This window comes from Trichosurus vulpecula, chromosome 8, assembly GCF_011100635.1.
Source record: "Trichosurus vulpecula isolate mTriVul1 chromosome 8, mTriVul1.pri, whole genome shotgun sequence".
In the NCBI taxonomy this organism is placed as follows: Eukaryota; Metazoa; Chordata; class Mammalia; order Diprotodontia; family Phalangeridae; genus Trichosurus; species Trichosurus vulpecula.
The window spans coordinates 171,543,517-171,559,664 of NC_050580.1; the positions used below are offsets into that span (position 1 = coordinate 171,543,517).

The following is a 16,148-nucleotide window of genomic DNA, read 5'->3' on the forward strand; positions in this document are numbered from 1 at the left end:
AATATGGTACTAATACCCAAACCAGGTAGAGTCAAAACAGAGAAAGAAAATTATAGACCAATTTCTCTAATGAATATTGATGCAAAAATTTTAAATAAAATATTAGCAAAAAGATTGCAGCAACTCATCACGAGAATAATACACTATAACCAGGTAGGATTTATTCCAGGGATGCAAGTTTGGTTCAATATTAGGAAAACTATTAGCATAATTGACCATATCAATAACAAAACCAGGAGAAACCATATGATCATCTCAATAGACGCAGAAAAAGCCTTTGACAAAGTACAACACCCATTCCTATTGAAAACACTAGAAAGCATAGGAATAAATGGAACCTTCCTTAAAATTATAAATAGCATCTACCTAAAACCATTGACAAGCATTATTTGTAATGGGGATAAGCTAGATGCATTCCCAATAAGATCAGGGGTGAAACAAGGATGTCCATTATCACCCCTGTTATTCAATTTGGTACTAGAAACGTTAGCTGTAGCAATAAGAGAAGAAAAAGAAATTGAAGGAATTAGAATAGGAAAAGAAGAAACTAAATTATCACTTTTTGCAGATGATATGATGATTTATTTAGAGAATCCTAGAGAATTAAGTAAAAAACTACTTGAAATAATAAACAACTTTAGCAAAGTTGCAGGATATAAAATAAACCCACATAAATCCTCAGCATTCCTATACATTACTGACAAAGCCCAACAGCAAGAGATAGAAAGAGAAATTCCATTCAAAGTTACTGTAGACACTATAAAATATTTGGGAGTCTATTTGCCAAGACAAACCCAGGGCCTATATGAACATAACTATGACACACTTTTCACGCGAATAAAATCAGATCTAAATAAATGGAAAAATATCAGTTGCTCATGGTTAGGCCGAGCTAATATAATAGAAGTGACAATTTTACCTAAATTATCTATTCAGTGCCATACCAATCAAACTACCAAAAAATTATTTTACTGAGCTGGACAAAATAATAACAAAATTCATCTGGAAAAACAAGAGGTCTAGAATATCTAGGGTATTAATGAAAAGAAATGCTAGAGAAGGTGGCCTAGCCATACCAGATATTAAACTGTACTACAGAGTAGCAGTCATCAAAACTGCCTGGTACTGGTTAAGAAACAGGGGTGTGGATCAGTGGAATAGGATAGGTACACAAGTAGGAGAAATCAGCAAGTTTAGCTATCTACTCTTTGATAAACCCAAAGAGGCCAGCTTCTGTGCTAATAATTCATTATTTCACAAAAACTGTTGGGAAAATTGGAAAATGGTAGGGCAGAAACTGGGCATAGACCGATATCTTACACCATATACCAAAATAAAGTCAAAATGGGTTCATGATTTAGGAGTAAAAGCTGATACTATAAGTAATTTGGGAAAGCAAGGAATAGTCTACTTATCAGATTTATGGAAAAGTAAAGAACTCATGAGAGCATTACAAAATGCAAAATGGATAATTTTGATTATGTGAAATTGAAATGTTTTTGTACAAAAAAAGCCAATGCAACAAAAATCAGGAGGGAAGCAGAAAATTGGGAGAAAATCTTTGCAACTAGTGTCTCTGATAAAGGCCTCATTTCTAAAATATACAGGGAACTGAGTCAAATATATAGGAACACAAGCCATTCCCCAATTGAGAAATGGTCAAAGGATATGAACAGGCAGTTTTCAGAGGAAGAAATTAAAGCTATCTATAGGCATATGAAAAAATGCTCTGGATCACTACTGATTAGAGAAATGCAAATCAAAACAACTCTTAGATACCACCTCTGTCCTGTCAGATTGGCTAAAATAACAAAACAGGAAAATGATAAATGCTGGAAAGGAACATTGTTACATTGCTGGTGGAGTTGTGAGCTGATCCAGCCATTTTGGAGAGCAATTTGGAACTATGCCCAAAGGGCTATAAAAATGTTCATACCCTTTGACCCAGCAATACCACTTCTAGGGTTGTATCCCAAAGAAATCACACAAGCGGGAAAAGGACCCATATGTACAAGGATATTTATAGCAGCTCTTTTTGTGGTAGCCAAGAATTGGAAATCAAAGGGATGCCCATCAATTGGGGAATGGCTGAACAAGCTGTGGTATGTGAAGGTAATGGAATACTATTGTGCCATAAGAAATGGGGATAATACGGACTTCGTAACAACCTGGAAAAACCTACACGACATAATGCTGAGTGAGCGGAGCAGAGCCAGGAGAACATTGTACACAACAGATATATGGATTCCGTGAGGAACAACCATGACATACTTCGCTCTTCTCAGCAACGTAAGGTGCAAGGACATCTCCAGGGGACTCACGATGGAGGATGCTATCTTCATCTAGAGAAAGAACTGTGAAGTTTGAATACAGATTGAGGCGCACTACATGCTCGCCTTTTTTGCTTCTCTTTTGTTTTTGTTTTTGGGTTTTTTTTTTTGGTTCTGTCTCTTCTTTCTCATGATTCATTGCATTGGTCATAATTCTTCTCCACAACTTGACTAGTATATAAATTAATTCAATGCGAAGTTGTACGTGGTAGTTATATGAGATTCCAGGCCGTCTTGGGGAGGGAGGGGAGAAAATCTGGAACTCAAAATTATATAGAACCGTGTGCAGTAAACTAAAAATAAATAAATAAATAAAATTAAAAAATAAAAAATAAAATGGGAAATATAAGCTGTAATACTACTTTCTTTTAAGTACCTGGCATATAGTTTAAGACTAAAGAATAGAGGATAAAGGAGTTCCTTAACATAAGGGAGATGAATGGTTCTTGTACTACTTCTTAATTGAAGTAACTGTGCTTGAATCAAATTTTTTCATATTACAAAGGAATGGTGATTGCCATTCAGTACATCTGGCTGCCACTGCTTGGTATAAATAGTTAAAGACGCAAAGGAAAAAAAAGTGAAGAGCTCATTCTGAATGAGGAATGGAGACAAACAATGAAAAAATAGAAGAAAAGGCACTGAAGAAGATCTGAACAAGAAAGAATAAGCCAAAGGTACAAAGAAGATAATTTCAGAGTAAGTTTTTTAAAAAAAGAATTAGAGGAGAAGATTAGAAGAAAACATGAGACTAGTTTGGAAGGAGAATGCTACCATTTCTTTCAGAGTAAGAAAATTTGGAGAATAGAGAACCTTGAAGAAAGGGTGTCTCACCATTTGTAGCCATTACTACTTTTTAGGTTACATAACAAGTTGTGCTCTGGAAAGAAGAAAAGAGTTACTGAGAAAAAAATCATTAATTAAAGGTATAGAGACCAGATGGCATTCACTCATACTCTGACTCAACAAGAGGGAGTGTGGGACCTATTGCTTAATCTGCACAGAAGGAAAACTTCTGAGGATCAGCTACAGTTGACTTCAACAAGGCACTTTCCTGGGTGCTAAGAGTGATATAATGGTGAATAAAGCAATCTCTGCCTGTGAGGAATTGTCTTGTAGAAACATAAGACAGGTACATGATATAGTACGAAGCAAACTGAAAATTTCAGACAGGATGTTAGCTATGTATGAAAGTTCACAGTAAGGAGGGGTCACATTAGTTTAAGGGGAATGGAACAAGCTATGTGAAGGAAATGGTAGTAGAGCTGGGTCTTGACAGATGAAAGAAATTCATCTGGTAGAGATGTAAAGGGAGGGTAACTCCAGAAGAAGAAATGAGTAAAGACATCGGGTGAATGGTACAGGAGTGCTTGAGGAACACTAAGAAGACCAGTTTGACTGGAGCATGGGCTAGAAGGTGCAGTGTATGTCCAGTTAAGGAATTTGGTCTTTATTCATCAGTAGGCAATAGAGAGCCGTTCTGAGCAGGGTAATGATACACATTAAGAAGATTATGCTGGTATCAGAAGAATAATTGAGTGGTATTTGGGGAAGACAACTAAAGATTACGAGAACTCTTAGGAAGCTGATAGTTTTAACTAGTCCTAAAAATAAAAACTGAATTGATAACTAGAAATAGAAGAACCTTGAGAGAGAATTTTTGTAGGCCTTATTTAGGGTATTCAAGCTTACCTTCTGACTGCTCCAAATATGCTATATATATATATGCATATATAACATATACATGTAACACACAGATAAATATATGTACACATACCTATACATGTATGTATATATGCAAATGCAAATACATATGTACATATATTTATGTATACACACATAAATATTTGAAGCACACACATGCAGATTATCTTTCCCACATCTCCTGGTCCACACCTTTTGGGAAAACTTTATCTGGTAGTAGATGGGCCTTGGAAAAGATTATGTAACAAATCGACAATGGATTTTACCTCTTTCCATCTAGTACTTACGTGGTTTCATGGCTCCTAGAATTGTAGTCAGAAAAGATGAGAAAGTGTGACTGCGTCAAGTAGGTCATGCTGCCTTCAGTTAGTTGATCAAGAACTTTTAAATCAAAATAAGAATTTACTGTAGTCAAGTTGTGAAATGATTCCACCCCCGCCACTACAGTTTAACTTGCTGTAGCAACAGACAAAAAGAAAAGAAGAGAAAAATGCTGCCTTAACACTAGTATCTCATTTGCTAAGTAGAACATTCACAAAATGATGGGGGAAAAAAACAACAGCCTAAGAATATGAAAGCAATACAACTGCATGATGATAGTTTTTGAAACTGTGATTTATTTTCAGACAGAATAATTCATTTGTATAAATGAGGCATAAAAGCTAGCATGATTATTCTCAGTATAACTTGTTTTACTGTGGTTGATAACGTGTCCAACTGTAGGACTTGCCCTTTTAACAATATAATGACAGTTACTAACCCAAACTCAGAAATCTAATAATGTATACAATGCTCTAAAAAACTATCTTTGAAGAATAGTTTTAAAATCCATTTTGTTGTTGTTTGAAAAGACAAGTGATTTTCAGAATTTTTAAAATTCCATTAAATATTAGATTATCTGAGAGCCAGTGTACCACTAAAGTATATAGGAGATTAACTCTTGAGATGAAATTAAAAAGTACACTGAGGGTGGTTGGAGAATGAATAAAAGAAAATAGTCCTTTTAAAAAAATCCAAACCTTTTCTATCTCCATTTTGTTATTTTTTCGTTTGCTTTTTAGATATTGATGAATGTTTACAGAATGGCCGGATCTGCAATAACGGACGTTGTATAAACACAGACGGCAGTTTCCACTGTGTGTGTAATGCCGGTTTCCATGTGGCAAGTGATGGGAAAAATTGTGAAGGTACAAGTTTTTTGAAGTCATTCTCTTTCTTTTGCAATTCAGCTTCCACTTCAAGATCTTTTTCAGTTTAATGAAACCAAATAGAATGTTCTGTTGAAAGCCAGAACACTAAAAAGACCTTTTATTTATCTTAATCTGGGAGACAGTCTCATTTTATACAGTGGGATGTTTTCTTTAAGAGTTGTATAAAATTCAAATTTACATAACACAAATAATTTAAATGCACTAAGGAACTCTATGAGGAAATCCTTTTGTCATGCAAATAAACAGTTCTCGATTTATCTTTTTTATGCATTCAGAAATTTGAATGTCGCATTTCTTAAATCAGGCATGCCTATAACCATATACAGTTCAATTATTTATGATACCTTCATTTGGGTTGTCTGTTCAGGAGGAAAAACAGAGGTGGCAAAGGGTTGTAGGAAAACACTAAACTTAAGTGACTGAGGTTCAAGTTCTAGTTCTAATACTAATCTAGTTATATGACTGAGCAACTTATTTAACCTCTCAAAGTCTCAGTTTCTTCATCTGAAAAATAAGATTAGTTATAATAATATTTGCACTAAATACCTGTTAGGATGTTTCTGAAGAAAATATTTTGTAGTTTGTAAAGTGGTATATAAATGGGACCTTTTTAATAATTATCACCTCATAATTAAAAGTTTGTTTCATGGGCAGTAATAAAATTTGAGTCACAATTTTATGTTTTCTAGTCCAGAGGGGTCAGAAATGCAGCCTGTGGGCCACATACAGTCCATAATACTTCTGGGTGCAGCTTGAACCAGATTAGAATACAATTGGAAAATATTTGACAACATCAATAAAAATGGAATAAAAAATAGATAATATTACATTTGAAAACTAAGTCACGTGCGGCTTGCAGAGATCCTTATATATGGTTTAGTGGCCCCTATTTCTATTTGATTTTAACACCACTGGTCTACTGAACTAGTGCTCTTACTGTGAATTTTGCCTCTGCCTTCATGTAGCCTGACTAGCTATTGTATTTTCCCTCTTTTTGTCTGACTAGAAAATGTGAACATAATTGATGAGTTCCTACCTCATAAGCCTTTAGAAAAAAAATGAAGAATGTTCTTTATCATGTTTCCCAAGGTCTTTGGGAAAGATCCCAAGAATCTATTCATACATTAAAAGAATTTCAAGACTGTTCTTAGAAACATTTTTGGCAGAATATTATCTTAGTGATTCAGCTCAAAGACTTAATGCCAAAATTCCCAGTTGGGATAGATTCATGATTTTTTTTCCTTCTTCTTTAAAAATCATAAATTATTTTTGTCTGATTTAGGCTGTAAGTGAAAAGAAAACACACATGTCTAGGTTGCAAATGCCATCCAAGACAGCTGCAATATTAAATGAAATAACATATTTATGCATTTAAAGACATGTCACAATGATCTGGGGATTCTAGGGGTTAGCTGGCACTTGTTTTAATTCTCCATCCAGAGGCAGGCATTTTGGAAATCCATTCTTTCCTACTCCTTTTTGGTATTACCTCAAACTACAAGCTATTTTTTGATTTACAGTCATTTCAGAACTAAGATTTAGTCTACATATATTTGGAATTCCATTAGTCAGTTCTAATTATTCCCCCTTTTTTCCCCACTCATTTTCATGTATTAGCAATAATATGAACCTGTGAAATCAGTGTACATGCCAGGCTGGAGAAGGACTTTTTAGTTTTCATCAAGCAATATTCCCAAAATGTGTCTTAATATCTTTTTTAGTCAATTTTTTCATTATCTGTTATACAAAATTAGCCTGGCCTGATGGTGTTTGGGCACACACCATGCATGGGATACATGTTTCATTTAAATTAGCCCTAGCCTACCATAGTAAAAAGAACAACGTTGTTATTCACGGTAGATTTCTTTAAAGTGTATACTCTTCCGGTCATATAAAATATATACATACATGCATATGTGTATATATATGTATGTGTATATATACACACATATATGTGGATAAAAATAAACCATAATATTTCTCACACTATAACCCTTCCCTTTACACACTCAGTAGAGTAGGACTCTACTCATCACCTCTTGCCTGGACAATTTCAATAACCTGATTAGTCTCCCTGCCCCAAGTCTCTCCTTACCATCTTATACAGTGCTTCTGAAGTGGTATTCCTTAAGTTAAGACTAAACCTTATCACTCCTCTACTCAGTCAACTACAGTGACTCCTTAAAGTCCTTCACATTCTGGTCCCAACCTGTCTTTCAAGACTCATGGGGCATTACTTCTCTTCCCACACTTTGTAGTCCAGCCAAACTGTTCTTCCCTCTGTTCCTTATATACAATACTTCATTTCCTATCTCCATGCCTTTGTACTAGCTGCCCCCCCCCATACCTGGAATGAACTCATTCCTCACATCTGCCTTACAGAATTCCTCTCTTTAAATTGCAACTCAAACACCATTTTCTTCTTGAAGTCTTTCTTGATCCCCCAACTACTAGTATTTCCCTCCTGACCTACCTTGTATTTAACAATTTCTTATTTATCCCGTAGTTATGTATGAGCATGTTGTCTTTCCTATTAGAGTTTAAGCTTCTTGTGAATAGGGATTGCTTCATTCTTGTATTTGTATTATATCCCTAGTGCCTAGCACAGTTCATAGCACATAGGAAATACCTAATATTGTTGCTTGGTACATGATTCATTTGCTTTCCCCACCCTAGATATGGATGAATGCAGCATAAGGAATATGTGCCTCAATGGAATGTGCATCAATGAAGATGGTAGTTTTAAGTGTATTTGTAAACCTGGTTTCCAGTTGGCATCAGATGGCCGTTACTGCAAAGGTCTGTATTGCATGATTTAGATTGTATATATTCTAACAAAATTTTTTCTTTCTCTTTTGGAGCAAAAAATCTTATATTGTTTAGAGGAATAACCTTTGTACTTTTCACAACTTTTCTTCTACCTTTTTATCCTTCTTTAACTTTATTCCTCTTCATGTTCTGCACTGATACTGGCCTTCTTGCCATTCTTTGCATGACACTCCACCTTCCATTTCTATACCTTGCACTAGCTGAACCTCATGCCTGCAATACTCTTCCACTCTCCCTCTGCCCTTTTAGTTTCCTTTGCTTTCTTCAAAGTTTAGCTCAAATCTCACCTTCAGCAGGAGACCTTTCCTAGTACTTTCTCCTGTGTGAGTACCTTCTGTCTAACCTGTATATATCTTGAATGTACCTACCTATTTGTATATTATCTTCTCCATTAAAGAGTCCTCCTTGAAGGCAGGGACTATTTTTTTCTTCCTCTGTATCCCCAGTGCTTGGCATATAGAAAGTGCTTAATGAATGCTTGTTGACTAACTGAACTTTCCCCCTCTCTGCCCTTTGTTTCCTCCAAATATTTGATATCATTTTCCCTGGCTTAGGTAGGGATTATACCTGGAACCTAGCCACCCGGAGAAACTGACTTTTTTGTCAGAAGGTTCTCTTCCTTTCAAAGGTGGCTTTGGATAGTGGTCTTCCCAGAGGATCTCCTGAAAATGCCTTAAGAAATGAGTCAGGATATTTATTGGATGTTGGTTGCCATTTTGTCAATGGAGATTTGGACATCTTCCTGAACATATAGAGTTGTGCCTTATCTCCACAATTGAAAGATAATTGCAGCTGAGCTACTGTTGCATTTTATTTGGCACTTCTTGTTTGCCACCTGGAGAGAATAATACAGAATTTTATTTGTAGTGGTCAAGTTTTCATAGTTTCTTCCATGTCCCATAAGGAATAGAGAATTTTTTCAGGGTCCATAGCAGTCAAAGAAAATAACATTCAATAGAAGAAATAAACAAACTACAAGCCAAGATGCCATATTTGTTCAGTTTGATAACTTTTAAAGTAACCTCATTGCTCTAGGGATTGAGGCAATGATGAGATTTTTAAAAATTTGTACTCTTGAAAATAAGAAAGCTTAGTGTTTGATCAGGCTTCAGTTTTGTGTCTGAAAAGTAATGAAAATGATTTGGATTTTAAGATCTTGAAAAGAATCACTGGAGTCAGAATTTTTTGCTTAGAGTCTCTTGTATTTTGTAGCCATGGATGAGTGGATTGCTGGACCCAGGTCCAAGGTCTGGGCTGGAACCAGACCTGGCATGGGAGTTAGTACCTAGAACAGGTCCAGGAGATCTGTTAAAGTGCTATACTCAAAACTTTCTGGCTTGCAGTCTCAGACAGAGAGGTGTAGAATATCTGAGCTCTCCAAGATTGAGAAAGCAGGATAAAGTCACATGATATCTATTCTCTAAGTGCTCTAGGACAGCTTTGGTTAAGGTATTATGAAGAAAGATGTCTTCTCATTTGTATAATGTCTTTAGTAAGCATATGTGCCTTTCCCTGTACCTAAAAGAATTTCAGGCCCTTGGTTGGGTTACCTACATCCTGTATGATCCTAACATCAATTTTTTATAATGGTGGAAATTTATGAAAAGGAAAAGGAAAATGAGTGTTCATTTCAGTTCTGATAGAGGGTAATGCTTTTCTTGTGTATTTCTAATTGCTCAATTAAAAATATTTAGGAACAACTCTGTGCCTACCTCAGACTACTCTAAATATTGTGGCAGACATAAAGGAAGAAGTAAACATAGTCCTTGTCTCAAGGAGTTTAACTGGGGAAATGAAAAGGCATACAATATAAAACAACATTTAAGGAAGTACTAAATTGTGTGATGCAGACTTATACAGGTGCTTACAGAGGAATAGGAGATTCCTGGAATAGTCAGGGAAGAATTCCAAACACAATGATAACAAGAAAGATGTTAATATCATAAATGGTAGGCACCTTTGGCTTTTTGTATGTTGTCATATTCTTTCATACCATGCTGCCTTACAACTTTTGCGCCTGTAGATTGCCAGTGTTCTGGGACTTCACTATTTAGTAATAAATATGGTTTGTAGATGATATTGATGAAACCATTCAAGAAGTCAGATGTGACCTCTTTGGCAATCTAGGTCTTGCCAAACCCTGTGCAAGGGCATTAGTATGGATATTAGTAATGACATCGTCTATAAATAAATAAGATTTTTCCTCCTCACTTATCAAACAAGTGCAGCACTTCAGAAGTATAGTGATACTTTTCCTAGATAGTTCGGTGACCAGAGACAGTTTGGTCCCTATTATTACCTCTGTCATCTTTCTTGAGCATGTGGCCTACAAAAGGCACAATCCAAGTGGCACTAATGAAGAATTACACACAAGAGTGTTCCCTTTACTTATTCCCAGACTCACTAAATTTCCTCTTCGAGACTTTGGGCTAAGTTTTCAAATAGTGGTTTGAGAATTTTAGCTTTGTGCCCACAAAAATTGAGATATATAGAATTGTACAAAGAAAAATAATGTCATTCCTGCAATTAACCAGTTATACAAGGAGGTCAATCCCCTAAGACAGAGCTAAGTCCCTGGGTCTACATTCTGACTTTGTACCTATTTAAAAAGCATTCAGATACTTTCTGTTAGATCCTTGTTGCTGCTGTTTTACAGTACATCTTATATTGAATAAAAAATGGCAGGGAGAACAAAACCAAACTGAGTTCATACACTTAAATATAACTGCTGCTTTAAAACACAATTTGAACATGAAATCTTGGACCATTTGAAAGTATTTTGTGCCAAACAATATAAACTAAGCAAAACATAGAGGTGTTTCACTCACTTTGCCTTTTTAAGGTCAGAAAGGAGGAAATAGTCATACACACTAGCTGTTGTATACACTAATCAGAGTTGTTATAAAGCAGTTTGCTTATAAGTATTATGTGTGCTGCAAACACACTTTGGAAACCATTGCTTTAAATCTTCCTTCTGAAGGGAGAAAAGGTATGTTCCCCTTGTCAATAATAAATGCCTGTTCCTATTAGGATGTGTCCCATAAAATATTTTACTAGCCCTGAATACACACATAGTGTACTCTAAAATACTTTCAGTGCTTCAGAAATGTCCTTCTCTGCTGGGTGCCTATAGTACTTAGTGCTGTGGTTGGCCAAGAATGGTCATCTCATTTATCCATATTTATTTTTCTGAGCCAATTCTTCAGTTTTCCAGTAAAACATTAATGGGATGCGCTTTAAAAACAAGCAGCATAAACCAGAAATGTCATGCAAATTGCCCCAGAGTCGTGAAGCGTGGGTGGTACTGGGATGGGCATTATCCCAGGAATTGAATGCCAGAAGAGGAAGCTTCCTGACCAGGTCAGAGATGTAATTTGCTATTGAGCCTGACTTCTTACATTACAAAATGAGTAGCAATGTTGTAGAAATTGCCTTGTGAACCATTACACAGGGCCCTTTGTCTAAGCAGTCACTTTTCCTCCTTTCTTCAATTATGCCTTTGCCTCTGTGATCCTTATTTTGGGTTAGCATATCTCCTAGAGCATTTTTAGGTAGCTTTTTGTGAAAGAAAAAACAAAACTTGGACAATTGATTCCTCTCTGCCTGTTTTTTTTCCCTGAAAAGAAAATGAAAGTGTACTGTTTTTTAACAGATGATGTTCTTTCCTTTCTCTTTTTCCCCCTCTTCTTTCCCCTTCCTCAAATGTTAAAACATGTCTGTACCAGTGAACTAAAACACATTTTAATGTCTAATAAATTTTCAATGTGATTTCAACCTCTCCCCCCCCCCCAGATATTAATGAATGTGAAACACCTGGAATCTGCATGAATGGACGCTGCGTGAACACAGATGGATCCTACCGATGTGAATGCTTCCCTGGACTGGCAGTGGGGCTGGATGGACGAGTGTGTGTGGGTAAGACAAACTGGTTATAAGAATGACAGTGCCAGACCAGCTTCATGTCAAAATAGAAAACAAAACGACAGATGCATAGCCTATTCTAGTTTATGCGAACTTTGATAAATAAGGAACAACAAACCTTCAGGGGCAGATTTTTTTCCTACAGAAATAAAAGTATGGCATTAGATTAATTAATGGAGAAGCATAGCTAGGATGAATGATCACTACGGGGAATCTACAATACATTATTTTAATCATTAGTTTCAACCTCCACCGTTCTCCTTGTTTTCTTCTTGAAATTGTGCTGTCACCTCTCTTTTCCTTCTCTTTTGGTGAATATTTTAATGAACATCTTAGTAGCCAAAGGGAAGTATGTGGAAGGCAAAGAATATGGAGAATCAAAAAACTGGTTAATATAATTCATGATATTCTGGAGTTTCGTTTAGCTGTTTGAGCATTCCCAGAAAGATGGAAATTTGAGAAATCAATCTTATTGATCTGTTTGTGGGGGAGGTATTCATTAAAGCCTTTGAAACAAGAAAAAGTAAAATGCCTATTTCAGTCCTTTGTCCTGATGACATTGAAGCATTTTATTAATGAGAACAAAAACAACTTGCTTTTTAACTTATATAATGCCATACCTTTAATGAAGAGGTATGAACATAGCATGATGAATCACTTCTGAGTTTAAGCATAAAAAGAGAGCATTCTTTATTAGTTAGAAAAGAAAAACTCTTATTCCTTACTCTTATCTTTACCTAGAATAATGTTGATGTTAATTGACCTTACTGGTCTTTTTTCCACAATTCCTTATTAAAATAATGAACTTTATGCTCTCACTCTAGAGTGTGTAAATGCTGTTATCTTTTTGCAGAATAGATTTAGAACAGGACCCATTTAATGGGACAAGACTTTTAAGTAGTACCTATTTAAAATGGATCAAGCTAGCACTATCTTCTTCAGAAGTGCTGTTGTGGGTGTGATAAGAAGTTAATTGAACAGAAGTTCTTCAATTTTCCTTACTCAAAAGAGCTTAAATAAGAAAATATTGAGAAGTGAACTAGCTTAAATTAAAGTCTCCTGGCCATACTATGTGGCTTTTCTTAAAGAAAAACCTTGTGTACAATTTTGAGTTTATTTTACTCTTTTCATTGGATGTTCATTAGAATGCCCTGTGAGTTGGGAAAGTGTCAGGCTGAGCAGGAACCCACTTTCTTTACCCTGTTCTGCTAGCCACCCTCCTGTTTTTGCAATGGGATGGTAGTTGAGAAGGTCAAAGGGAGAGGTCATTAGATCCAAAGTAAACTTCCTCCTCTTTAAAAGGTCCTCCTAACCCAAACATTCCCCAGCTCCCAGGTTTATTTGGAGAATCAACTAGCTTTCTAAACTGCTTCATCATCGTTCCATGAGCTGGGCTATTATGGAAATAATTTCTCACCCACGGTAGCCCTGGAAAACTGACAGCATCTGTACTGATGTTTAGGTTTCAACTATTTGGAAGTGAGATTTTTTTTAAATTGATCTCAAAACCCTTATAACAGAAATGTTATATCAGTGTGAATCAGAACATTGAGGAAATAGGCAGAGTCCAGGACCAGCTTTGAAGCTATTGAATGTGTTTCAGCCCTCACCAAGGGTGTCTCCACAGTTTCAAGATTCAGTAAGATAATAGGATTTTTTTCCCTGTTGTAGATACGCACATGCGGAGCACATGCTATGGTGGCTACAAAAGGGGTCAATGTGTCAAACCCCTATTTGGAGCAGTTACTAAGTCTGAATGCTGCTGTGCCAGCACTGAATATGCCTTTGGGGAGCCTTGCCAGCCTTGCCCTGCACAGAATTCAGGTATGGAATGTTAAGCAGTTGTTGTTACAGTAGAAGAGGAAATGATGGCACTGTACTCTAGTTGCATACGTGCATTGCCAGGAGCTTGGCGGAAGTTCTAATCAAGTCTTACCCAGCCTAGGCTGTCCTTTATGTGCCCTTCAGATTTATTTGAAATTTTTGTACTTTTCTACAAAATATCCCTTACACCCCAAATTAGCTCTACTCATGTTCTTCACGGGGTATGGCATCTTTAAGCAGCCTGGTTTTCTAATTCAAATTCAGCATTTCTAATTTGCAAGAGCAGCCTACCTGACCTCTGATGAAACCAGGATTTTGCATAATATAAAAGGAAATAATTTTAAAATTCCCTGAAATATTTCTAAAATTTTTTAAATGTCCATTGCATCATGTTTTATATGATCAAGAATTTTGTCCCATACTGTTTATTCAAACTTGGTTAAAAATCTTCATGTTGGAGGTAACATAGCATAGGATATACATAGTATTGTAGGAGGTATCATGATATAGAAATAGCACTAAACTAGAAATAATGAGACTTAGGTTCTAGTCCTGGTCCAATCACTAATTAATGGTCACTTAATTTTGGACTTTAGTTTTTATTTGTATGAGAATTTTACCCTTCCTTTTGAAAATGAGTTGAAACTATTTACATCTAAAACAGGGGGTACAATTTCCTTATCTATAGACAGATTGAACTAAGTAATACATACAGGCCTTTTCGACTCAAACATGATGTGTTGTTGTTTGCAAGACTAAGGGAAACAACAGATTTTCAGCATTGGAAAGGTGGTTTAGTCATAAATATTTGTTATATTAAAATAGTATTCTCCCTTATACTCAAAACATGTGTGTATATGTGTGTGTGTATGTGTATTTTGTCTCATCTTAGTTGTACCCATGTAGTTTTCTGGCTTAGAAAAAAAATTAGTTAAGAGTTACTTTTAGATTTCCAAAACCGTGTCTCATTGGAAAAGATCTTCCTTGCCATTATAAAGCTATATACACCTATTAGATGTTTTAAGTTAATATATAGGGTCTAGTGAATGGATTTTTTTAAAAGTAAAAATAACCACAGAAAGACAGCTTTACTGTAGTCAATGACATTATGCAACATCTTACATTTGTTTTTTTTGCCTTGAGTGATGATACAAGTTACTCTCAGATTTATTATGTCATTTTATCTTTACAATGACTCTGTGAGATAGGTAAAGTTAAATATATTCTCAATTTACAGATGAAACTGAAGCACAGAAAGGTTGAGTATTGATCATATCACAAATTAGTAACAGAAGGAATACTAGGACCTGTTCCTCCTGACTCTCAGTATTGTGCTTTTTTCACTATATTGTGCTGCTTCTCTGAAAAGCTGTTAGTACAGGATTTTAAGAGAAATGATAGCAGGCTATATTCTTTGAGCAGACTATTTCATGACCCACTGCATTATAGAGTTAAAATGTTTTCTAAATTTAGGGCCCAGTGCCACTGACTTCTGTTTTATATTTGAATGAATTTAAACAGAAGAGTTACACATGTGGAAACTGTTTCATCTAGGCTGGTCTGCCCACCTATTTGGTTGTTGAAAATGCCAATTCATGAAGGGCAAAATGTAGGACATCTTTCATTTCAGGGGAGAAAAGAATTTCTCAGAAGGAGATGTATTGCTGTGGAAACTGAATATATTCAGAAGGGAAAAGTTTTTCCCCTTTCTATCATTTGATCTGGTTTGAAGCTAACCATCTGAGAGCTAAAAATGCATCTTTCCTCTCCGGAAATGAGACACGTGCAAACTGTAAATGAAGACATTTCTACCCAACAGCCTAAACTTATTTAGAAAGGCTTTTAAGCTCCTTCGTCCGCAGGCAGGCATCTTTAATTGTACATTCCATTAGCAGATCTCCTTGTTGCTCCCTGGGTTCTAATGACTGTTAAGGGCCACACAAATGTAATTCTGTGGCATTTTCCTATTGCTGTCCCTTACCAGTGTTTCAGGAGCATGCATCATTTTGTACACAGAATAGGAGTATGACCTAATTCCAGATAATCTAATACCAGCTCTGGCCCATATGGAAAACAACTGTGTCACTCACTTGCTTTCCTTTACACCAAGAATAAGCTAAGTTAGGAAGCAGAGAGCAAAAGTGCATTTTTCCCAGAGCTACAAGGTTGAGTGTGTTTCCTGTTTTATTGCCTACGCTATTCCACAAATATTTTAATCTGATGCTGATGTGAGAGGATGGGGGAGAAATATTACTCTAAACTCCCTTTCCCTACCTTTTATTACTGTTATTGCTGCTACCTTTCTCATTTGGCACCTGAACACACTTTT

General features: G+C 35.9%; 1 protein-coding gene across 1 annotated transcript in view; it reads left to right on the forward strand.

Annotated features, from left to right (window-relative positions):
- FBN1 (fibrillin 1) overlaps window positions 1-16,148 on the forward strand; it is a 311,665-nt gene that overhangs the window by 188,767 nt on the left and 106,750 nt on the right. The window contains exons 13-16 of the mRNA XM_036734672.1: window positions 5,096-5,221; window positions 7,922-8,044; window positions 11,867-11,989; window positions 13,667-13,819. Coding sequence (XP_036590567.1) covers window positions 5,096-5,221; window positions 7,922-8,044; window positions 11,867-11,989; window positions 13,667-13,819 — 525 coding nt within the window. The remainder of the gene's footprint in view (window positions 1-5,095; window positions 5,222-7,921; window positions 8,045-11,866; window positions 11,990-13,666; window positions 13,820-16,148) is intronic.